At 37.1% G+C, this 25,085-nt stretch overlaps 1 protein-coding gene across 1 annotated transcript; it reads left to right on the top strand.

Moving 5' to 3' along the window:
* Nucleotides 1–25,085, top strand: LOC307168913 (adenylate kinase 9-like; the record flags this gene model as incomplete). The annotated part of the gene is given in 18 exon segments (XM_079889219.1): nucleotides 1–198; nucleotides 3,225–3,530; nucleotides 3,609–3,730; nucleotides 4,793–5,012; nucleotides 5,154–5,246; nucleotides 5,325–5,552; nucleotides 5,710–5,928; nucleotides 6,037–6,250; nucleotides 6,609–6,810; nucleotides 6,896–7,042; nucleotides 17,159–17,198; nucleotides 17,202–17,376; nucleotides 17,509–17,705; nucleotides 17,786–17,955; nucleotides 18,838–18,936; nucleotides 24,225–24,327; nucleotides 24,514–24,628; nucleotides 24,737–25,085. Coding segments are annotated over 18 exon segments (3,072 nt in total). The 3' UTR covers nucleotides 24,961–25,085.

The following is a 25,085-nucleotide window of genomic DNA, read 5'->3' on the forward strand; positions in this document are numbered from 1 at the left end:
ATGTCCGCGCAGAGGTCGCAGGACCCTCCGTCCCCGAGGGCTGACTCGGCATGGGCCAGCCCCAAGCACGCGATGCAAAACAGGTGCGTGTCGGTGGGGGCGATGGGGGCCGAGCACAGGTTACAGGTAGCTGCCATCGGATGCAGGAGACAGTGTAAGTATCTCCGACGCAACTTCGACGACGGCGAATATATTCCAGTATTTTGAAGTATCAGCTTTCTAGCACACGATTTAAGCGTGAAGAGAGAGATTCTGAAGGGAATTGACGCTGCACTTGCATTATAACTGCAACGGTGTTTCAGTATTTGCATATTTGCGTCAATTGGCCAGCTCTGCTGGCGTTAGCCTATAAGATTTCAGCAGAAGTGAAGGATGAGAGGAGTTCCCATATACGACATCCGTAATGTCGAGTTCCGTAGCCTTGATAGGGAACTCGATGAAGTGCTATTAGAGGACATCCTGTCATAGCTTTTTGGTACATAATGGCTACCGTAGATGCAACACACATTTGAAAATGCGAGGCGCTAGAGAGCACTATTCATTTGATTGCAAAATACAATTTCACCACTAGATGGGAGAAAATCCCACTTACTGTCCCTTTAAAAAATAATAATAATAATAATAATTAAAAACTTTTTATTGTGTTTTAAATATAAAACTTTAATACACAGTCATTATAGTGATTCAGTCAACAGACCTTACTCAGGTGTCATATATATTTTTACAGGATAAATTCATCACATATATTTATATATCAGGATAAATTATAAAAACACACGTTGGAAAGTGACAACAAAACATCTTCTGCATCTGTGAAAACAAATAGAAAATGACAAATATGTACACTATGTGGCAAACTATGTACATACTAGTGCAAAAAATGCCCGTGCAAAATCAGTTTTTGTGTGTGTTTTTAGTAATTGTTGGTTTGGTGTGTTTGAGTGCTCATTGTTACAATTACACAGCAAAAGTTCAGTGACATTTTTTTTTGTGCATGGTAGAAAGCACACAGTGAACTCTGAGAAAACGCTATGCTTGAGGAAACAGTTTGTGAATAGGCCACTACAAATGATGCCCGTGAAAGAGACTGTGAACGCATTGAATAGGATATGTTTAGTTGGTGAATAGCATAGGCTACTATTACACAGTAGCAATAACGTTAAGCGCACCAGAATGAAATATAATATTCAGAAACAGCATAGCTGACATATAGATTCAGTTAACATCCACAAATGAATAAGCGTGTTGATTCAGGGAGCAGTGCAAAGTGCCCGTGCAAAATCAGTTTTTGTGTGTGTTTTTAGTAATTGCTGGTTTCTTGGTAAAGAAAACACATTTTTACTCCAATTAATCTAAATGGATTTATCACGTTTTGGAACCAAACTATAATATTCAGAAGTAAACAGTGTAGCTGACAGATTTTCAGAATGTTTATTTTTAAACCACAACCTTCTTGGGGCTTCTTTGACCGATACAACTCTCTAGTGTCAGAATGTTTATTTTTAAACCACAACCTTATAAAAATGATATATTTAACGATATCTTTAGCATTTCTCATCCAAACAACGTCAAACTTGGCACTGCACTTACTCGTGACCGTAGCGAGACACCTGTCAAGTTTGAAATCCATCGGACTAACGGTTCGAGAGATATGTGGTTAACAGACACACAGACAGACAGACATACAGACACACACACAGACACACAGACAGACAGACGTTCCTGTAATCTCTCTATAAATTACAGAAACGTCTGTCTGTCTGTGTGTGTGTGTGTGTGTGTGTGTCTGTCTGTCTGTCTGTCTGTCTGTGTGTCTGTTAACCACATATCTCTCGATCCGTTAGTCCGATGGATTTCAAACTTGACAGGTGTCTTGCTACGGGCACGAGTAAGTGCAGTGCCAAGTTTGACGTTGTTTGGATGAGAAATGCTAAAGATATCGTTAAATATATCATTTTTATAAGGTTGTGGTTTAAAAATAAACATTCTGACACTAGAGAGTTGTATCGGTCAAAGAAGCCCCAAGAAGGTTGTGGTTTAAAAATAAACATTCTGACAATCTGTCAGCTACACTGTTTACTTCTGAATATTATAGTTTGGTTCCAAAACGTGATAAATCCATTTTGATTAATTGGAGTAAAAATGTGTTTTCTTTACCAAGAAACCAACAATTACTAAAAACACACACAAAAACTGATTTTGCACGGGCACTTTGCACTGCTCCCTGAATCGACACGCTTATTCATTTGTGGATGTTGGATGTTAACTGAATCTATATGTCAGCTATGCTGTTTCTGAATATTATATTTCATTCTGGTGCGCTTAACGTTATCGCTACTGTGTAATAGTTAGCCTATGCTATTCACCAACTAAACATATCCTATTCAATGCGTTCACAGTCTCTTTCACGGGCATCATTTGTTGATTTCAAACTTGACAGGTGTCTCGCTACAGTCACGAGTAAGTGCAGTGCCAAGTTTGACGTTGTTTGGATGAGAAATGCTAAAGATATCGTTAAATATATCATTTTTAAAAGGTTGTGGTTTAAAAACATTCTGACATTAGAGAGTTGTATCGGTCAAAGAAGCCCCAAGAAGGTTGTGGTTTAAAAATAAACATTCTGACAATCTGTCAGCTACACTGTTTACTTCTGAATATTATAGTTTGGATCCAAAACGTGATAAATCCATTTTGATTAATCTGAGTAAAAATGTGTTTTCTTTACCAAGAAACCAACAATTACTAAAAACACACACAAAAACTGATTTTGCACGGGCATTTTGCACTGCTCCCTGAATCGACACGCTTATTCATTTGTGGATGTAAACTGAATCTGTAAGTCAGCTAAGCTGTTTACTTCTGAATATTATATTTCATTCTGGTGCGCTTAACGCTATCGCTACTGTGTAATAGTAGCCTATGCTATTCACCAACTAAACATATCCTATTCAATGCGTTCACAGTCTCTTTCACGGGCATCATTTGTAGTTGCCTATTCACAAACTGTTTGCTCAAGCATAGCGTTTTCTCGGAGTTCACTGTGTGCTTTCTACCATGCACAAAAGAAAATGTCACTGAACTCTGTGTAATTGTAACAATGAGCATTCAATCACACCAAACCAACCCAAACCTACTAAAAACACACACAAAAACTGATTTTGCACGGGCATTTTTTGCACTAGTTTATAGAGAGATAACACAAAGCTCTGCTTGTATGCAACCAGCCACCTGCGCTGCGTGTCTTCATGCTTGGAGTGAGGGGCTCTGGAAAGACCACCCATGGGAAGTGGCTTGCAGAGCAGCTGGGAGTTTTCCACATCCAGTTCCGAGAGCGGCTACAGGAGCTGATCCTACGGAAGACCCAGAAACATGTGTCATATGCAGATGATTCTGAACCCCCTGAGGAACCTCCAGAGGAGCTGCAGGGCCTGCTAGAGGCTCAGGCCCAGGGTCAGAGCGCTGAATCCCCTCCAGACCAGGACGACAAGACCAGTCATGAGTATACTGTATCTGATAATCCTGACACAAATGTAAGGGGACTGTAAAGGCAAGACATTTGAATTTTTGCTTGAATTTTGTTTGAATTTAATGCATTGGTGTGTTTGTAGGAAGAACCAGCATTGACTGATGATGAGGAGGCCATAAAGGCATACCTCCAGGATGGTGATCCTCTCCCTCTGGAGATACTGGAAATGGTTTTATTACAGTGGTGGGACCAGGACCCCTACAAGTAAAAATAAACTAATTCACACACATGCTACCTCATAAAACAATCCAAAAAACAACAACAACAACAACAACAACAACTACACTTGCAGATATAGCTGAAACTTTAAATCATCAAATATTCCACCTCAAAATGTAAATTTGGTCATTATTTATTCACCCTCACATCATTCCAAACCTGCACAAAAAAAGAGAGAAGAAAACCTCTTTCATACAATGGCAGTTAAGGTTTGACAGCTAGATAATGATAATGAACTCATTATCAGTTTGAGCGATACTCACACTTTTAAACGGATATCATTCTTTAATATCTATATACTTTTTAAATAACTTTTTAAAGTGTAGCTTAATTACACAGCCAAAAACAGATAAAAAATAATTTGAGAGTTATTTTAATATTATTTATTTACTATTACAGCATTTAATATTTTGAATTCAATTTCATTTTTATATAATAATTTTTGTAATTTTATGTGCTTTTGTCATTTTTATTTCTTTTTGTAAATACTTTTTATATAGCTTAAATTTATTTTATATCAGTTTTGTTTTAGTAATTTTAGTACTTATTTCAGTTTGTTGTCTTAGTTTTTTTTTTTTATCTAATATTTATATTTTACTTTTAACAATAACACTGATTTGAGACCATTTAGATTACAAAACTTTGCATAAATATAATGGCACAAATAAAAATAATAGTAATATAATAATTTTTATTATAAATAATTATTAGTAGTAGTAAAATAATCATAATGCATGTTTTTATTGGTATCATGTATTATTGTGTCAAAAATATACAAATAATAAAACAGAATTAAAAATTGATTCTGAATTATTATTATTTATTTATTTTTATTATCAGATATCTGTACTGTATCTGTCATAAAAAGGCAGTAATAGTCAATCTCTAATATAAAAGCCAAGTAGTCCATATGACTTGCATGCTATTTTCCAAGGGAAAAATAAGCATATGTGTTTGAATGTAGGAGGGTGAATATATAGTGTATGAAAGACACAATTGTCTTTTCTTTTTATTTTTTTGCAAAATATTCCTTAACTTTTCTCTCAGATCCACAGGGTTTATTTTAGAGGGATTTCCCCAAAGCCAAGAGGAGGTGTCCTTCATGGTGGAGCGTCACTTGTTTCCAGATGTGGTGGCAGTGATGTCGGTAGAGGTGTCTGAGGTGGTGCGGCGTCTCCTGCCTTCGCGGCTCATGCGTTGGAGAGAGAGACAAAAGCGCAGGCAAGAACAAAAGCGGCTGGTCATTAAGCTGCGGAGTGAACTCAGGGTGAGTGTTTAAGCGAAAATTTCAGCACTGATAAAAGGATGTAAAAATCCAAATAAGCAAAATAAACACCTGGCATTTACCGTAAAGCAGGTGAAACAAAGTTTTTGGAGTAAATATGCATTGGTCTGTGTCAAACTGCAGGAGCGGGCCATCACCCAGAGAAGAGCTGAGCTTATGGCTGAACGTGAAACCAAAAAACCAAGCCCACTCACTCTGAAGCCCCTCAAAGAACAGGTCATTGATCGCTGTCATTGTGTCTTGCATTGGTGAGTGACTGACAGATTCTGACTGGACATTCTGTTGCTTCATCAGAAGGATGAGGTTGAGGATGACGAAGAGGTGCAAGAAGAAGCAGAGGCGATGGACAAAGAAGAGCAGGAATGGGAGGAAATGGAGGCCATACTGCTGGAGGAGTTTCCTCCTGTGGAGGAGGAGGAGGAGGCAGAGGATGAAGAAACAGAAACTACTGCAGAAGAGAGGCTGGAGACGGAGATCAGTCAGAGGTTTGAGAGGGATGAAAACAACCTCACCAGTATGACAGTAAGGAGAAGCTGAAAGCTTATATTATAAACAAATTTATAATGCAATTTAAGTCCCATGGAAATGTAACTCTTGTTTAACATTATAATTTAATTTAACATTATAACTCTTGTTCAATTCTAGAAATTCTGCTGATAATACATTGTTTTTTTCATAGGACTTTCTAACAGACAACCAAATCCCCCGTCTGGTTATAAATGCAGGCAGTTTGCCTCGGATTGTGAGGTATCAGCTCCTACAGGGAATCAAACCTCTGATGGTAAACAGAGACTCACTCTTTCAGATGTGTCAGCCAACCAGCTACAGTCTCGCCAGAAGACTCCTGTACTGCTCCTTTAAATATCCCAGTGCCTTCGGGTGCTGGGATCCTATTAAGGTAAAAGCAGATATACAACATTATTGAAAATGAATTGAATAATATAAGCCAAAAAAAAAAGCCTTAGAGTATAAAACAAAAAAGTCTGTTGGCCATTATGTTCTGTAGTACACAGAAGGAGATTTGATCCAGCCTCCACAAGGCCCTTTCAACACCACATTCCCTGTCATCCTACATCAGTTCATCTACTTCTTTGCCTCCAGGGAGACACGCAACACCTTCATCCTCAACCCAATCAAATATATTCGTCAACCAAAGCCCAACCCTTCCCTTCCAATCAAACTGGTTATCATTGGCCCACCAAAAGCAGGCAAAACCACAGGTCAGATTTCTGGAAATAAAATACACGTCATTATAGATGCTCATAAAAATATTGATGCCCGATTTCACATAAGAGGCTTAAGCCTAGTCCCAGACTAAAATGCATGTTTAAGCTATCTTAACTGAAAGCAACTTGTACTGACATATCTTAAAATAGGCTATGTCAGTGCTATTGTTTGGTCTCAATATGAACACCAGTAAAAAAAAAAATTAAGCTTTTTAAAATGTAAAAGCTATTTAAATTACCTAATTTAACTAAGGCCTAATCCTGGCTTAATCTAAGCCCTATTTGTGAAATGATAAAGCAAGTGTTTTTATAGATTTCAGAATAAGTAGCTTTTAACTGTGTGTGCACTCAGTGGCCCGAGTGTTTGCACGCGAGTACGGTCTCGCTCGACTCTCAATTGGGGATGCAATACGTATGGTGCTCAACAGCCAGTCCAAAACTAAATTGGCTTATCAGGTGCAGACGCATTTGAACCAGGGCCTGACCGTTCCTGATGAACTAGCCATCCAGTGCCTGGAGGTGGCAGTAATGAGCCTGGTCTGCAGCACTCGTGGGTGAGGACCACATTTTTTCCAATCAAAGAAATGTACTTCTGCAAGAAAAAATAACAGTTATACAGTACATGTGTTTGATCCTCAGGTTTGTGTTGGATGGCTTCCCTGTGACCAAACATCAGGCTGAATTACTGCAATCCTGCAGCATTATTCCTATGCTAGTGATTGAACTGCAACTGGACATGGCGGAAGTGCTGAGGAGAGGCCTGAGAGACAGGGAAAAAAACAACAGGTCAGACCAGCACAAACACTCACACACCTCCGGTGTTTTTTTTTTTGTATTATACTATTATTGTATTTATTAATATTTTGAATTAGCTTTTATGCTAATTGCTTTTTCATTGATCTGTTATCAGAGGTGACTGTGTCCAAGCACTCTAAATAGTAGGGTGGTTAAGCGCAAAAATCGATCACTTTGCGATAAAAGCATCAAATTTGGTAGGAAGGCTGACAAAGGGGGTCTGATCAGATTTAGGACCGTAGGCGCTTGAAATTTGACCCCTGGGGGTCATGGCGGCCGATTTCGTAATGGGAAAATGGATTAAAAGCTGCCAGAAACATAAAATGCAATAACATATTTCACCATAAATACATGTAAATATGAGCACACTTTCACAAAGAAGGTCTTTAAACTTTAAAATATAAGATATGTTTTAAAATTTGCTCCTGTAATACTAAATATTACTATACATGGGTTAATGAATTATCTGTAAATTCATGTTATGTGATCAAAATTAGACATCACAGTGACAAGTGATTAAGAGCTGATCTTTGTCTGGTCTCTACCAAAGCAATTCACCAATGGTGATACAAAAAGGTTTTTAAACAGCTGACATGGAAAGAGACATGCAAGCTAATCCACCAGGTCTACTACTAACTTAAAAGATGTGTGCTAATACCTTAAAAAAATATTGGCTACTCTATTTCACTTAACTGGCACAAAAGAGATTAAATCGATTGACTAATTGTGGTAATCATGCTAATCGTGCTAATTTACGTTTTTCTTGTGAGGAAAACTCGGTCTACAATGTGATGTGTAGGCCTACCTACTAAACCACTTGCAAATAATCCAGCAGGACTCAACAGTTCTTGCAATTAATATTTCTAATCAAGGTCAGAGCATTTGGAGAGCAAAGAATTGACTGAGATTAGCTTTGGGTGGTAGCCTGGTTAAAGGGTTAGTTCACCCAAAAATGAAAATTCTGTCAGTAATTACTCACCCTCATTGTTCCAACCGCGTAAGACCTTCGTTCATCTTCGGAACACAAATTAAGATATTTTTGATGAAATCTGAGAGCTGGATCACTTCTCCATAGGCTGCTAGGTGACCGAAACTTGCTGGCCCAGAAAAGTTATTAAAGAGATCGTTAATATAGTCCAGCTTGGCGCTGCTCAGCGGCTGACATGCACAAGGAAGCTCTGACTGTTTGGTATATTGTTTGTTAGTACGTTGTTTTGTTTTGTTTTTTTGTTTGTTAAATTGCGATACTTCGGTGCTAAATCGTGTTTTTGAGTGTTTCAAACGTAAACGCCGGCAATCGGACGTAAACAATGGACAGCAACATGGCTTATATGGAACTCTTCCTGGCGATCACTCTACTCTCTCTACTCCTGGCAAATGCTGAGCCATTTAGGATAACCTACGGCAGACATCAACTACTTCAGCTGGGCTTAGCAACACAGCTGCAGTGGACACCTCCAACAGACTTTCCTTTGGAATGCCTACGTCCAACTGAACAGCAACTTGACAGGACAAAGAGAAAGCGTGGTTCGAGAGGAGGAATTAAACGCCGCGTTCGTGCAAGAGGATTTAAACCTCCACTTCCAACTATAGTCCTCTCTAATGTGAGATCGCTAAGGAACAAATTAGATGAACTTCATGCCTCCACACAATACAGGTATGAATTCAGAGACAGTTGTCTGTTATGTTTTAGTGAGACTTGGCTAAATCATACAGTGAATGATGACAGTGTTTCCCTACCTGGCTTTGGTACACCGTTAAGACTTGATAGAGAACAAGAAGCTACGGGGAAATCGACTGGTGGAGGACTATGTATGTATATAAACAACAAGTGGTGTAGACACCATATCATCAGACACACCATCAATTCCCCAAACTTAGAACTCTTATCAGTTTCCTTAAGACCTACTTATTTACCGCGAGAGTTTGGGCAACTATTCGAATGTCTAGTGTATATTCCCCCTGACGCAAACTACAAAGAGGCTGCAGATGCGATATATCACCATATACAAGAATTAGAGACAGCGTCCCCAGATACTCCCAAACTTATTCTGGGTGACTTTAATGGCTGCTCTTTGTCATCTGTATTACCCCAATATCAGCAATATGTGAAGTGCGCCACGCGCGGATCAAAAATAATTGATCTATGCTATGGTAATATAAAAAATGCCTATAAAGCAGTCAACAAAGCAGCGATAGGCGGATCTGATCATAACACTGTTTTTTTGTTACCCTCTTATCGACAAAAACTGAAAAGGGAAAAACCTAAAATGACATCGGTGCGTGTTTGGGATGATGACAGTGTGACAGCTCTTCAGGGATGTTTTGACTGCACGGAGTGGAGCGTTTTTGAGTGTGCAGATCTTGATGAGCATGCGGATGTTGTCACGTCATATATTAATTTTTGTGTGGACAATGTGATCGCGACAAAACGCGTGAAACAATTTGCTAATTCAAAACCATGGATCACAACTGAAATTAAAAAGCTGTTAGCGGACAAAGAAAGAGCATTTAAAGGAAATGATCGGTATGGAGGAAAGCTGATTCAGAAGGAAATGGGTCAATGACGTGACGCCTAAATTTTCTGTCCGATTGCATTTTTTCAGGCAAAAATGGGTTTAAATGCATAAAAAGATACTGTATATTTATAGTACCTCTCCCATGTATGTACTCACTTTAACTTTTAAAAAACCTTTACTTATTTGTTATTTTTTTTGTTATTTAAAGTGTCAAAACATCATGTGGTGCGACCGTCCGGCCATAACTTCTGTTTTGAAAACGTCTTTGAAATTACTCTGAATTTATTCAAATTTATTTTCTGCACTTTTTGGCATGATTTCCAAAGTGTTTTGTAATCCTTTAAAAAAATTCAAAGCATTTGTATTTATATTTCCATCATAATATACAAACAAACTTTGTCCGATGATGTCCATTTTATGAAATATCATGTGGTGCGACCATCAAGGAACTACCATTTTGGGACTTATATGTTGAAAACTATTCAAACACAGGAAGTTACATCATAAACCAATTTACCAAGGACCCATGGAAGCAGCAAGCAGGTTTGTAATTCTCTCAAATTGGAAAAAAAAATAACCCTTTGTAATGGTTGGTATGTAGTTGCCACATTTGGATGTCATGTGGTATGACCTCAAAAAAATAATAATATTAAAGTTATTTCTACAAATATATATCTTTATTATAAAATTCATAGTGACCTTTTTTGGCAAGCTAGCTTGTTTTGTTTAGGTGGCCAATTCTGTGCCTGTAAATTATGACTGAATTTGAAAATATCATGTGGTGCGACCAAATATCATGTGGTGCGACCACTGCAGACTGTTTTCCATGATAGATATATGTCCTAGATTGGCAGTTTTATGCTTTTATATTCACTTGACGGTTTATATTAAAAAAGTACTTTACTTTAGTATCATTTGGAATAGATTTTTATGCAATTTGGGATATTTTTTATAGATTTCAGACAGTTTGTGTTTACTCTTTGTACAAAATGAGAAAAATGCAAAAAAAAAAAATTAGAGCATGTAATTTCAGTTTAGTAATAATGCATTTATTAGTCGTGTATTTATTATTGCCTATTTATTTATTTAAAACTATTTTAATCTATTTTACCAGATGCCACTGCCAAGCGAAAAAATTCTGACCCTGCAACAAGAGCAGAGTACCTTGATAGGAGAAGAGTGAAATATTATTACAGTTTAAAATATCTGTTTTCTATGTGAATATATAGTAAACTGCAATTTATTCCTATGATCAAAGCTGAATTTTCAGCATCATTACTCCAGTCTTCAGTGTCACATGATCCTTCAGAAATAATTCTAATATGTAACCCTAGACCACAAAACCACTCAATGGGTCAATGTCACATGGGTAAATTTTTTGAAATTGAGATTTATACATCATATGAAAGCTGAATAAATAAGCTTTCCATTGATGTATGATTTGTTAAGATAGAACAATATTTGGCCGATACAACTGAAAATCTGGAATCTGAGGGTGCTACAAAATCGAAACATTGAGAAAATCGCCTTTAAAGTTGTCCATTTATGTTTGCAATATTGCTATATTCACTCACAAAAATAAATGTTTATAAATTTATGGTAGGACATTTACAAAATATAAAACATGATCTTTATTTAATATCCTTATGATTTTTTGGAATAAAAAAAAAATCGATAATTTTGACCCATACAATGTATTGTTGGCTATTGCCACAAATACCCTGTGCGACTTGTGACTGGTTTTGTGATCCAGGGTCACTAATGATTTGCTGCTCAAGAAACATTTCTGATTATTATCAATGTTCATTTTTTTTTTTTTTGGAAACTGTGATACATTTTATATGTCAGGATTATTTGATGAATATAAAGTTCAAAAGAACAGCATTTATTTGAAATAGAATCTTTCGGAACATTATAGCCTGCGCCTGAATGTGACACTGAATGTGTCCTTGATTAATAAAGTATTAATTACTTTAAAAAACTATTGACTCCAAATGTTACCTGTATACAATACTTTTATGAAATAATTTACATCTATAACATTATTATTTGTTAGAAAGAAATTCTAAGTCAAGTTAAATTAAATGGTGCACTTGTTTGTGAAGTGATTTTTTTTTTTTTATAAAAGTGAGTTTATAAATGTTTATGTTCAGGAAAATTCTGTGAAATTTGTATAAAATTTGGTTTAAATAAAAAAAATTGTATAAAATGTATTGTTCATTGATCTCTTTAAATAGATTTTTAACTATATACGTTTTTCGTGTCATTTGGAGCGACCACTTATCATGTGGTGCGACCAATAAAAGCTATCACTGTATTAAATTTAAAATAAAATATCTTATTTCTGTGGCTGAAATATGAATCACTGATACAGTATGCTTTAGTAAATTATATTTTTAAAACATTTCTATCAGTTTTATGCGATTTACAGGAAAAATAAGTCTGTTAACTGCATTTTAGAAGGCGACTGAAATTGCAGAACAAAAATATGAGATCATTATATACAAAAATTCAAAAGAAATTCAAATACTCTGTTTTTAAACACTTTAATTACTGAGAACATGTAAAAAAAATACATTTATGATAAGGAAATTCATTAATTTTAAGATAAATCACGGTCGCCCCACATGACATTTTTTAAGCCTATGGACAATTCATCTAGATGAAAAAACACTAAAATCACTTAATTTAAATTTTTTATTTGAATTTATATGTACACAACATTCTTAATGATTGAACAATTGCAATATATATTCTTAATTTTCGTATTTTAAAATTGGCCTGTTGAAAATCCTTATACGTCATTGACCCAAATACAGAAGAAAATTAAAAAAGGTAAAAGACAATATAAAGATAAAATTGAACGACAACTTCAGGAAAATAATTCGCATATGGCATGGAGGGGCATAAAAACTATAATAGGTCAAAATCACCATTCTAACAGTACGGTACACACAGTCGAGCAAGCAAATGCCCTGAATGAACACTTTGCGAGATGGGAGAATGACGCGCCAGTTAATCCAATCAGCCTTGAAGGAAGAGCAAGTGCCTCAATCAGGGTAAGCTGTGAGGAAGTGGTGCGGATCTTCTCCCATGTAAGGACTCGGAAAGCTGCCGGCCCTGACAGGCTGGAAGGCACCATCCTAAAGAGCTGCAAAGAACAACTGAGCCCGGTGTTCAGAGGGTTGTACCAGAAATCACTTGACACACACAAAGTCCCAAAGATATGGAAAACTGCAGAAATTGTACCACTTCCTAAGAAACATAAACCAGATGGACTGAATGATTTTAGACCAATAGCGCTCACTTCAGTTGCTATGAAATGCTTTGAGCGGATCATTTTAACTCATCTCAAAAAACAAACCAAAGAACACATGGATACATTACAGTTTGCCTATAGAGAGAAAAGAGGTGTGGAAGATGCAGTAACAACTCTCCTGAATGGAATTTATAAACATCTTGAAACACCTGCCTCTTATGTACGCATCCTATTTGCAGACTTCTCTTCAGCTTTTAACACCGTTCAGTTACCTATGTTGATAGAGAAGCTGATAATCATGGGTGTAAACCTCAATCTGGTAAAGTGGATTCAGGACTTTTTAACAGGCAGACTACAGTTTGTGAGAGCGGGTCACAGCCAGTCAAAAATCATCATGACAAACACAGGAGTGCCACAAGGATGTGTTTTATCATCGCTGTTATTTATTCTGTATACTAATGACTGTGTCAGCCACCATTCCAAATGTTCATTGATTAAGTTTGCAGACGATGCTGCCTTGGTTGGGCTTTTAACAGATAACGAGCAGGACTACAGGACTGAGGTTGACCGTTTCTATGAATGGTGTAGTGAAAACTCACTAATTTTAAACATCCCAAAAACAAAAGAAATGGTGATCGACTTTAGGAAAAGGCCCCCTCTACTGCAACCTGTTACTATTCAAGAGACAGTTATTGAGATTGTAGAGGAGTACAAGTATTTGGGCACTATTATTGATCACAAACTCACCTGGTCAGCCAATACATTAGCAAGATACTCAAAAGCACAGCAGCGGCTCTTTTTCTTAAGAAAATTGCGCAGTTTTAATGCAGAGACTAGTACTCTGACATTGTTTTATTTAACTTTTATTCAGAGCGTGTTGTCTTTTGCCATCCAGTGTTGGGGGGGGGGGTCTTTCTATTTCGAACAGGAACATGCTGGACAAGGTGACAAAAATGGGTAGAAAAATTACTGGATCAGACACTAAAAGCATTACAAATCTGACTGACCAGTATACTCTTAATTTGGCATTGAGAATATTGGAAGATCCATTGCACCCACTTTGTTCAGAATTTTCCCCCCTCCCCTCTGGACGTAGATTCAGAATGCCCCGAACAAAAACTAAACGATATATTACATCATTTTTGCCGAGGAGCATTCAATTACTAAATAGATCATCCATAGGCATATAGACATATTTGAAATGCGTATTATTGAATACTGAATACTTATTTATTTATTGATTCTTTTAAGCTGTTGAACTGATGATTTTATGCCTTTGCTGTATTGTTGTTGTTGTACATGTTTTGTTTTTTGTCTTATTGTTATATCATGTTTGCTGTGTTGATGTTTAATGTGGCTCCCATGAGTGCAAAACAAATTCCCCTCGGGGCAATAAAGGTTTCATTCATTCATTCATTCATTCCAAGTGACTCCAGTGGCTTAATCTTAAGTTTATCAAGCGACGAGAATACTTTTTGTGCGCAAAAACAAACAAAAATAACGACTTTATTCCACTATTCATTTCCTTCTCTCTGGGCCTCTAGTTGGTTCACGTAGTGTTTTTGCGCTGCGCGTCTGTGTTACACGTCACCACGTAGGCTCACAATTGGCCGAAGCTGGTCATGTGTGTGATGCGTGATGACGTGCAACACAGACGCGCAGCGCAAAAACACTACGAGGCCCAGAGAGAAGGAAATGAATAGTGGAAGAAAGTCGTTATTTTTGTTTGTTTTTGCGCACAAAAAGTATTCTCGTCGCTTGATATACTTAAGATTGAGCCACTGTAGTCACTTGGACTATATTAACGATCTCTTTAATAACTTTTCTGGGCCAGCAAGTTTCGGTCACCTAGCAGCCTATGGAGAAGTGATCCAGCTCTCAGATTTCATCAAAAATATCTTAATTTGTGTTCCGAAGATGAACGAAGGTCTTACGCGGTTGGAACAACATGAGGGTGAGTAATTACTGACAGAATTTTCATTTTTGGGTGAACTAACCCTTTAAAACCAGACCATTCTCAGTAGTAACTGAGTTATGGTCTGGCAAAGCTTCTTTAATAACTCATTTCCAAAGGGGCGTCACCAACGGACGTCGCTCAAATGCCTCTGGGCGCAATTGGATAGACCTAAAACCAATCAGAGCGATCGTCATCGTGTAAAGCCATATGCTGCGTCCCAATTCGCCTAAGTTACACTACACCATAAAAGTATGTACTCTTTTTGTGAAGAAAATGTATTTACTTTTGAATGTGTAGCAAAAAAGTAGGCAAGCTTTGGGACATACTACTTCGTCATCTTTATCGGACAGATCTGTCGCGTGCGTCCTGTCACGTAAACTGCCCTGTCAATCATCTTGTCACAGTTAAAATCCTCTATTAAATCTAATTTAATTTCCTACCGTTTCGGAGAGAAATGTAGTAGCACGTTCATCTGCCAGTGGGTCTTTCATGGAGACTGTCCTCATGTGTTTGCAATTTGAATCTAATAATGCATTTAAAAGTTGGTGCGCTTCACCAACGGACGTCGCTCAAATGCCTCTGGGCGCAATTGGATAGACCTAAAACCAATCAGAGCGATCGTCATCGTGTAAAGCCCGCCTCAACGTTTCTGATTGGTGCCGCGATTTCGACGGCATGGAAATGGACTTGAATGAGCTCTTTGCCAGACTACTTGCAGAGCAAATCTAAATTTGCCGGAAGTTGTCTGGGTTTTCCCAGGCTATTTGGGTGGTATAAACTAGCCGTACAAGAGCACAGATTTACAATGAAATAAATAGGATAAATTGCAGCTAGTTTAGATAACCAGCCTAAATGAAATTCTGTGGAAATGTACACCTACTTTATTTCACAGAATCCTAACTCTAAATTCCTGCAGACTAAAATCTATTTTATGTTATATTTGCCTGTCTGAGTTATGTTTGCTTACTTGCACTATTAGCCTACACTATTTTTACTGAGTAACAGTGAGAAACACATTCAACTGACTTTGCCTTTATCTCACTTGTAGTCAAGAGTAAAACATCCCACCAGTTCCCTAGATTTTAAAGAGAATAATATTTAACCATCACAAGTGGAACCTAGTGACTGAATAAGGAGGAGTCACTGACAAACTACCAAGTAAAAATGATGCGTATTAGTATATGCACAATTTAATATTAAATATTTAAATATACATTTAAAAAGTACATAATTTCTGATAGATATCATAACCTCTTTTCCTTTTTGTTTAAAAATGAACTAGATTGATTAATGATCAAATGTGCAACTTTTTCAATTGTTAATTTCTGTCATCTATCCATTATGACATTATGAAATCCATATTTGGCGGCCATTTTAATTTTTTTTAAAAACATATCTTATATTTTAAAGTTTAAAGACCTTCTATGTGAAAGTGTGCTCATATTTACATGTATTTATGGTGAAATGTGTTATTGCATTTTATGTTTCTGGCAGCTTTTAATTCATTTTCCCATTACGAAATCCATATTTGGCGGCCATTTTGAAAAATGGCCCCCAGGGGCCAAATTTTGAGCGCCTACGGTCCTAAATCTGATCAGACCCCCTTAGTGAGCCTTCATACCAAATTTCATGCTTTTATCGCTAAGTGATCGATTCTGGTGAAAATCAGAATTGTCCTAATGTTATGACTAGTCTTAAATCTAAAAATATACAGCTTAGCCGCCCCACTAAAATTCGTAAATTGTAATGTAGACATGTATTTTCTGTAAAGCTGCTTTGAAACAATATCTATCGAGAAAAGCGCTATACAAATAAATGTGATACAAATGAATGTTTTATTAGTTAGTTGCCAAGGCACCAATTCTAATTTTCGTGTAAGTTTTTTTTTTTTTTTTTAAGATTAAGTTTCATCTAATATTTATATATTTTTTTCAAGCTTTCAGTTGAGGAAAACAATTGAAATAGTTTTATAAAAATAACCCTGACCTAAACATAAATCAACGTCACTGCTAAAAACTACACCATTTTAATGCCTTAAAAATATATATATATATATTTTTAGATTTAAGACTAGTCATAACATTAGGACAATAAAGTCATATGGTTTCGAGAATAATGTCATAATAGACCGAGAATTTATTCTTTTACGAGAATAAAGTCAGAAAAAATTATAAGACGCAATGAGAATATGAGAATAAAGTTCAATATTAAAGCATAAAGCTAAATATTGCTTGTATCAAGTAGATTTTTTATTTTATTTTAACGTTGACAGTGTTACAAATGGTGTAACATGTGGTAATATGGTCTGGCATAATATGTATATCGATGCAAATAACCACAATTTGTAAGATTATGGCAACTCTCTCCAACAGGCCTTACCCAATGAATGACAGTCCCCAGGTCCTAAACATTTGAAACTCTTGCTTCAGACGGGAAGCTGAAGCTCTTAGGCAACACTTCCACCAGCAGTATCACAACTGGACTCCCATTGATGCTCACAAGAGCAAGTGGTGGGTATGGGAGCGAGTTTTAGATGAAGTTCGCATAAGCATAAGACTCATCCATGCTTACCTGGAAAGAATTCACAAAGGTGAGAGCATGCAAATGATGCACATTTGTCCAACAAGAAGCACTAGTAATATCCATCCATGTATTAAGCATTACATTTGCATTAAAGCATCAATATGTGTAGTTTTGTGACAGCTTTCTGCCATCCCCGCAGGCAAGGCAGCCTGTATAAACAGATTGTGCATTACCCCAAGAGAGCTGCAGTCTCGGCTGGGCGAGTTTGGCCAGTACTGCCCAGTTAGCTTAGCTCTCCATCGCCATCTGGTGGACTGTTCACATAACACCTCACTTGAATTGGCTGCAGAGTTCAGGGGCCACTTCTACAAAATGGCCAGCAAGGAGTCTCTAGAGGTAAAGTGTCCGATGGTCCAGAAACATGTTCACAGAAAGTTTTGTGAACTCACTACCTCTCTTTATATGCTTCTTAAAAGAGATTTTTAGATTCCCCGGAGCAGTTTGTGGTTCCAGGTTGCCCTTACCCATTACCCCCTCCTCCACTCCTGCCTCATAAGCTCAATGCAGGCCAGGTGAAGAGCAGGTTCCCTCAAAAAGTGGAGATGAAGGGGTTCTGCCCCGTCACTTATCTAGATGGTCAACAGAGGTACAGCCAAGAAAACTTTTATAGTACTTTCTAATTTTTACTACAGACTTCATCATTAATAAGCTACCTTTTCACACACATTCTATTTAAAGTAAAAGTCACATTGTCATTTAAAAGCATTAGGCCTTAAAGGACAAGTTCGGTATTTTACACTTAAAGCCCTGTTTACAGATCGTTTCTGATGAAATAGAATGGTTAAGATAAAAATTTGGACACATGCTGCTGTCCCGAGAATTTTATGTTTCTTTCACTTTCCCCCCCACCTCTAGAATGGCTGCATATGTCCACTGGAACAATCCTTCCTAAAACGCATTAAACTTTCGTTTACAACCTTTCCTTTCCAACAGGTGTTTTACCATTCGTTGTAAAACTGTGGACCTATTTTTCCAAACGCCTCACACCCGTACATTCTTCCGTTGAGAGCTTGAATAATAGACACTCCTACAGAAAGAATACAAACAACCCCACTTCCGGCGGAGTAATACTGTACCTCACAGCACATCCAATACAAGTCAATGGAGTTGGACAAAAACTACGATAAAACTTGTTGGAAAGCATCTTTTGCAGCGATTTTTGTGTGATATCAGTGAACACCCCTGACCACTCAGTGAGTTTCACATCTTTGTAAACGAAAGTTTAATGCGTTTTAGGAAGGATTGTTCCAGTGCACATATGCAGCCATTCTGGAGGTGCGGGGGGAAAGCGAAAGAAACCTAAAATTCTCGGGCCAGCAGCATGTGTCCAAATTTTAATCTTAACCGTTCTATTTCATCAGAAATGATCTGTAAACAGGGCTTTAAGTGTAAAATACCGAACTTGTCCTTTAAGTAAATGTAAATGATTCACAGTGCAGTTCTACCATGTTTTTCTCTTCATCTGTAGGTATGAGGCCTTGGTGCGTGGGAATATGGAGTATGCTGTTGAGTATCGAAATAGGATCTATATATTTGAGAGTGAGAAGAAACAAGAGCAATTTCTCCAGTGAGTAGTAATTTGGCTTGATTGGATTTTTTTTTTTTGTTTAAATAAATTAATTTGTTAATACAGCAAGGATGCATTAAATTGATCAAAAGTGACAGTATAGACTTTTACATTGTTTCAGAAATAGTCAAGTCAAGTCAAGTTTATTTATATAGCGCTTTTCACAATACAGATTGTATCAAAGCAGCTTCACAGTATTAAATTAAAATAATACATCAATGTTTGTTTCTAGTGGAAAACATCCACGTTTGGTAATGCTGATCAATAGTATTGTTGATTGATTAATTAAAGGGTTAGTTCACCCAAAAATGAAAATTCTGTCAGTAATTACTCACCCTCATGTTGTTCCAACCATGTAAGTCTTTCGTTCATCTTCGGAACACAAATTAAGATATTTTTGATGAAATCTGACAGAATTTTGACTCCTCCATAGGCTTCCAGTGTGACCGAAACTCACCGGCCCAGAATAGTTATTAAAACATCGTTAAAATAGTCCAAGTAACTACAGTGGCACTACATTAAGTTTATCATGCGACGACAATACTTTTTGTGCGGAAAAACAACAAAAATAACGACTTTATCCAACTATTAGTGTTCCTCAATGTGGGCCTCTGACGAGAGTTCACGGGAGCGCCAGGACGCATGCGCGAGAACTGAGCTTACGGCGTTCTTCTTCTACTACTACTTGTTACTGACTGCTCACTCCTTGGGAGTATTTAAGCTCAGTTCTCGCGCATGCGTCCTGGCGCTCCCGTGAACTCTCGTCAGAGGCCCACATTGAGGAACACTAATAGTTGGATAAAGTCGTTATTTTTGTTGTTTTTCCGCACAAAAAGTATTGTCGTCGCATGATAAACTTAATGTAGTGCCACTGTAGTTACTTGGACTATTTTAACGATGTTTTAATAACTATTCTGGGCCGGTGAGTTTCGGTCACACTGGAAGCCTATGGAGGAGTCAAAATTCTGTCAGATTTCATCAAAAATATCTTAATTTGTGTTCCGAAGATGAACGAAAGACTTACATGGTTGGAACAACATGAGGGTGAGTAATTACTGTCAGAATTTTCATTTTTGGGTGAACTAACCCTTTAAATTAAATATCCCCAACTGAGCAAGCCAATGGCAACAGTGGCAAGGAACCGAAAAAACAGGGAGAACCCAGGCTCAGTCGGGGGCCAGTTCTCCTCTGGCGTCTATGAACTAGAGGTCGGATTTAACTGTAAGATTAAAAGTATTATATGAATGCCTGGCTGAAGAGATGCGTCTTTAATCTAGTTTTAAACTGGGAGAGCGAGTCTGAGCAACGAACAGTATCTGGAAGGCTATTCCAGAGTTTTGGAGCTAAATGTGAAAATGCTCTCCCTCCTTTGGTGGACCTAGATATCCTAGGTATGATCAAAAGCCTCGAATTTAGTGATCTTAAAGAGCGCAATGGATTATAGGGCGATAGAAGGTCCGTTAAATAGACTGGAGCTAAGCCGTTTAGGGCTTTATAAGTCAGTAGCAATACCTTGTAATTAATACGGAACTTTATAGGTAACCAATGTAGTGATGATAAAATTGGTGTTATATGATCATATTTTCTTGATCTAGTAAGAACTCTAGCGGCAGCATTTTGGACTAATTGTAGCTTGTTTATTAAGGATGCAGGACAACCGGCTAATAAAGCATTACAGTAATCTAGTCTCGATGTCATGAATGCATGAACTAACTTTTCTGCATCAGAAACTGATAGCATGTTACGTAGCTTAGCAATGTTTCTAAGGTGGAAAAAGGCGGTTCTTGTAACATATGAAATATGATTTTCAAAAGACAGGTTGCAGTCTAGTATAACACCCAGGTCTTTTACTGTAGAGGATAAAGTAACAGGACATCCTACTATGTTAAAGTTGTAGTGTGAGAGGTTTTTTGAACCGATGATTAGTACCTCTGTCTTGTCTGGATTTAATAAAAGAAAATTGCGCGTCATCCAATCTTTTATATCTTTAACACACTCAGATAATTTAGCGTTTTCATATGGCCGTGATGAAATATAGATTTGAGTGTCATCAGCATAACAATGGAAACTAATTCCATGTTTCCTTATAATATTTCCAAGTGGCAGCATATATATTGAGAATAACAGAGGGCCTAACACAGATCCCTGCGGCACTCCATAGTTTACTGGAGTTATGATCGATTTTTCTCCATTTAAATAGACAAAATGGTAGCGGTCAGATAAGTATGATCTGAACCAGCTTAATGCTTGTCCTTGAACACCAGTATAATTTTGTAATCGATCTAAGAGTATTGTGTGATCTATAGTATCGAACGCAGCACTAAGATCAAGTAAAATTAGTATTGAGATACAGCCTTAGTCAGAAGCTAATAGTAAATCATTTGTGATTTTAACAAGCACAGTTTCAGTGCTATGATGCGGTCTGAATCCAGACTGAAACTTTTCATAGATGTCATTTTCTTGCAAGAAAGAGCCCAGTTGGGCGGATACAACTTTTTCTAGTATTTTAGACATAAAAGGAAGATTTGAAATGGGTCTATAATTTGCTAGGTTATTATGATCTAATTGTGGTTTCTTAATGAGTGGTTTTATAACTGCCAATTTAAATGTTCTTGGAACATGACCTAAAGATAAAGATGAGTTAATAATATTGAGGAGAGGCTCTTCCACTACAGGTAACACTTCTTTCAGTAGTTTAGTTGGTATAGGATCTAATAAACATGTTGTTGTTTTAGATGAAGTGATAAGTTTATTTAACTCTTTTTGTTCTATAGTTGTAAAGCACTGTAATTGTTCTTGCGGGGTGATAATTGAGGCTGGATTATAAGGCGCGATTGAGGACTGAACGTTTACAATTGTGGTTCTGATGTTTTCTATTTTCTCAGTGAAGAACTTCATGAAATCATTGCTACTAAACTGTAATGGAATATTTTGTTCAGGTGACATCTGTTTATTTGTTAGTCTAGCCACGGTGTTAAATAAAAACCTAGGATGGGTTTGGTTGTTTTCTATTAGTTTGCGGAGGTGCTCAGCCCTGGCCGATTTTAGGGCCTTTTTATAACGTGACATACTGTCTTTCCATGCGATTCTAAAGACCTCTAAATTAGTTTGTTTCCATTTACGCTCTAAATTACGGGTTTCTCTCTTTAGAACATGCGTAGTATTTTTGTACCAGGGTGCTTTACTTTTCTCTCTGACCTTTTTTCCAGAGAGAATGGTGCTCATAGTGCTAGTTAATTCCTCTAGTGCTAGTACTAGTACCTCTAGTATTAATAGATATTTGTTTGGGTTCACTGAGCAGCTGAGACAGATCAAATAAGCTATTTGAAAAATTATCTATGGTGGATGGAGGGATTGTTCTGCCTGATCGATAACGCGGTGCAGCATGACATATTACAGGAGTACGTAATATGCAAGTTACCATGTAATGGTCAGTGACATCATCACTTTGTGGAATGATGTCTATATCGGTTGGATCGGTTCCATGTGATATAATTAAATCGAGTGTATGATTAAAACGATGAGTTGGTCCGGTAACGTTTTGCTTGACCCCAAAGGAGTTTAATAAATCTGTAAACGCAGCCCCTAACGCATCATTTGGATTATCTACGTGTATGTTAAAATCTCCAACAATTAATGCTTTATCGACATTGACTAATAGGTCTGAGAGAAAATCTGCAAACTCTTTTAGGAAATCAGCGTAAGGCCCAGGCGGTCTATATACAGTAGCCAAGGCTAGAGATAATAGGGATGTTTTTCTAACATCTAAGAGCATGTAGTTTAGTACAAGTACTTCAAACGAAATAAACTTATAACCCGTTTTCTGAGTAACATTGAGAATATCTCTATAGATTGTTGCAACACCGCCGCCACGACCAATCAGACGGGGCTCATGCTTATAGGAGTATCCTGATGGAGTAGACTCATTTAGACCGAAATAATCATTTGGTTTAAGCCAGGTTTCAGTAAGGCAAAGTACATCGAAGCTATTATCTGTGACTAATTTACTTTTTAATTTACAATAACTGCCTTAGGTGTGAGTGATCTAATGTTTAGAAGACCTAGCTTTAGAAATTGTTTTTGTTTACTAATAGCAACATTTTCTGTTTTAATAACAATTAGATTTTTCCTAGATCCTGCAGTAGATTTATTATTTGATCTCACTAAACGAGGAATAGACACAGTTTCTATGCAATGTTCTACACTAGTATTTATATCAGTTAAATTGGTGCAGCAGAGACTGTGATTTGGACTTTTGGTTACTAGTCAAAAGGTATTTAACATTTTGGAGATGTTATCCGACAGAAGATCCGCTCCAAATCTGCTTGGGTGTAAGCCATCAGCACGGAAATGCCTAGGACGCTCCCAAAACAGATTCCAATTATTTACAAAGAGCAGTTTCTGCTCATTGCACCATGACATTAACCATTCATTTAGCGCGAATAATCTACTAAACTTTTCATGTCCTAGTCGGTACGTGGGAAACGGTCCTGACACAATGATCGTTGTTTCAGGCGATGTGCTGCGTACCGTATCGATCAGAGTCCTGAAGTCTTTCTTCAGAACCTCCGTCTGGCGCAGCCTGATGTCGTTCACTCCCGCGTGCAGGACCACAGTTCCGACGCGCTCGTCACCGTTCAGAATCTCGGGAGCGCGAGCAGCGATTTCAGAAACACGAGCACCAGGAAAGCAGTGACTGTGCACCTTACTTTTACCTGACGTAGTGTGTACGTGCCGAACGATGGAATCGTTCTATTATTCTATTTCAAATAATAATAATTGAATAGTCAAATAATAATAATAATAAAATAATAATTGAAATATTCTATTTTAAATAAATGCTGTTCTTGTGTTCTTTCTATTATCAAAGCATCTGAAAAAAATGTATCATAGTTTCCACAAAAATATAAAACAGCAACTGTTTTCAGCATTGATAATAATAAGAAATGCTTCTTAAGCTCCGAATCAGCATGTTAGAAAGAACGATTTCTGAAGGATAATGTGATAATCATGGGGATCATGCGAGTAATGAGTAATGCTGCTGAAAATTCAGCTTTGCCATCAAAGGAATAAATTACATTTTAAAAAAAATCACAATATTACTGTTCATACTGTATTTTTGATAAAATAATACAGCCATATACATTAATAATTAATTAATAATTAATTAACATAACTGCCATTTATATATTATCTTAACTAATGATCATATTAATAATAGCCATAGCAACAGGCTATTTGTAATACTGCAACATGAAACAGATCATTCACAACAGAACTGTCCTCAGGTCACCTGAGATTTACTGGGACCAGAAACTTCCACATAAACTACCTCCGTTGGAAGATCCGGTCTTACTAACCTCTTTACCGATCATGGGCTATTTGGAACAAGTAAGAAAACACTGAAACACAGACACTCACTTCAGTCTGTTAATCTGCTGCAAAATGGTCTGTGTAACCATCAATAAACTATGCTTTTAACAAGTGGTAAAATAATTTTCTTAACCACTGATGAGATTGTAATTATTGTACATGTATATTTTTTATGTATGTATTTTTTATTTTTTATTTTTGTAGAGTGTGGCAGTACCCATAATCAAAGCCATGACTGCTGTTGGTCAACTCAAGCCAAAGTTCCCCTTTCTCAGTGTGAAGAGATCTGCTTTATTGTACCTGGCCTTTCATCTGAAAGGTGGCCTTGATTTTCTTATTTTGGCTTACTTATGAATAGCTGGGGATGAAAACGGTCTAGACTCTAGATAATATATTTTAATAACTTTCTACCCCTCCACCCTCACAGCATTCAACACCAGGAACCCAGACTATATTCGACAGAAGTACAAAAAGAAACTTCAAAAGTTTGAAGAAGGCTGTGAGCTCATCTCATACCTGGGTACCGACATGAAGACATACAAATCCCCTCACAACCTGCCCCCAGATTTTGCACTGAAGCTGGACAGGTTTCTGGCCCTTGAGAAGTCCACCAAAACAGCCTCAGGTCTGATACAGCTCGGGGGCAGTTGAAACTACTTCAAATAATAAAAAACTTGAGTCAGCACATCACAGTATTTGATCAGTGTTGGTTGACATTTGCATGAATACATTTTGCAAGCACTTTGTTAATGTGTTCTGTTCAATTGACAATTAAA

Source organism: Squalius cephalus (assembly GCF_949319135.1).
Source record: "Squalius cephalus genome assembly, chromosome: 12".
Taxonomy (NCBI): Eukaryota; Metazoa; Chordata; class Actinopteri; order Cypriniformes; family Leuciscidae; genus Squalius; species Squalius cephalus.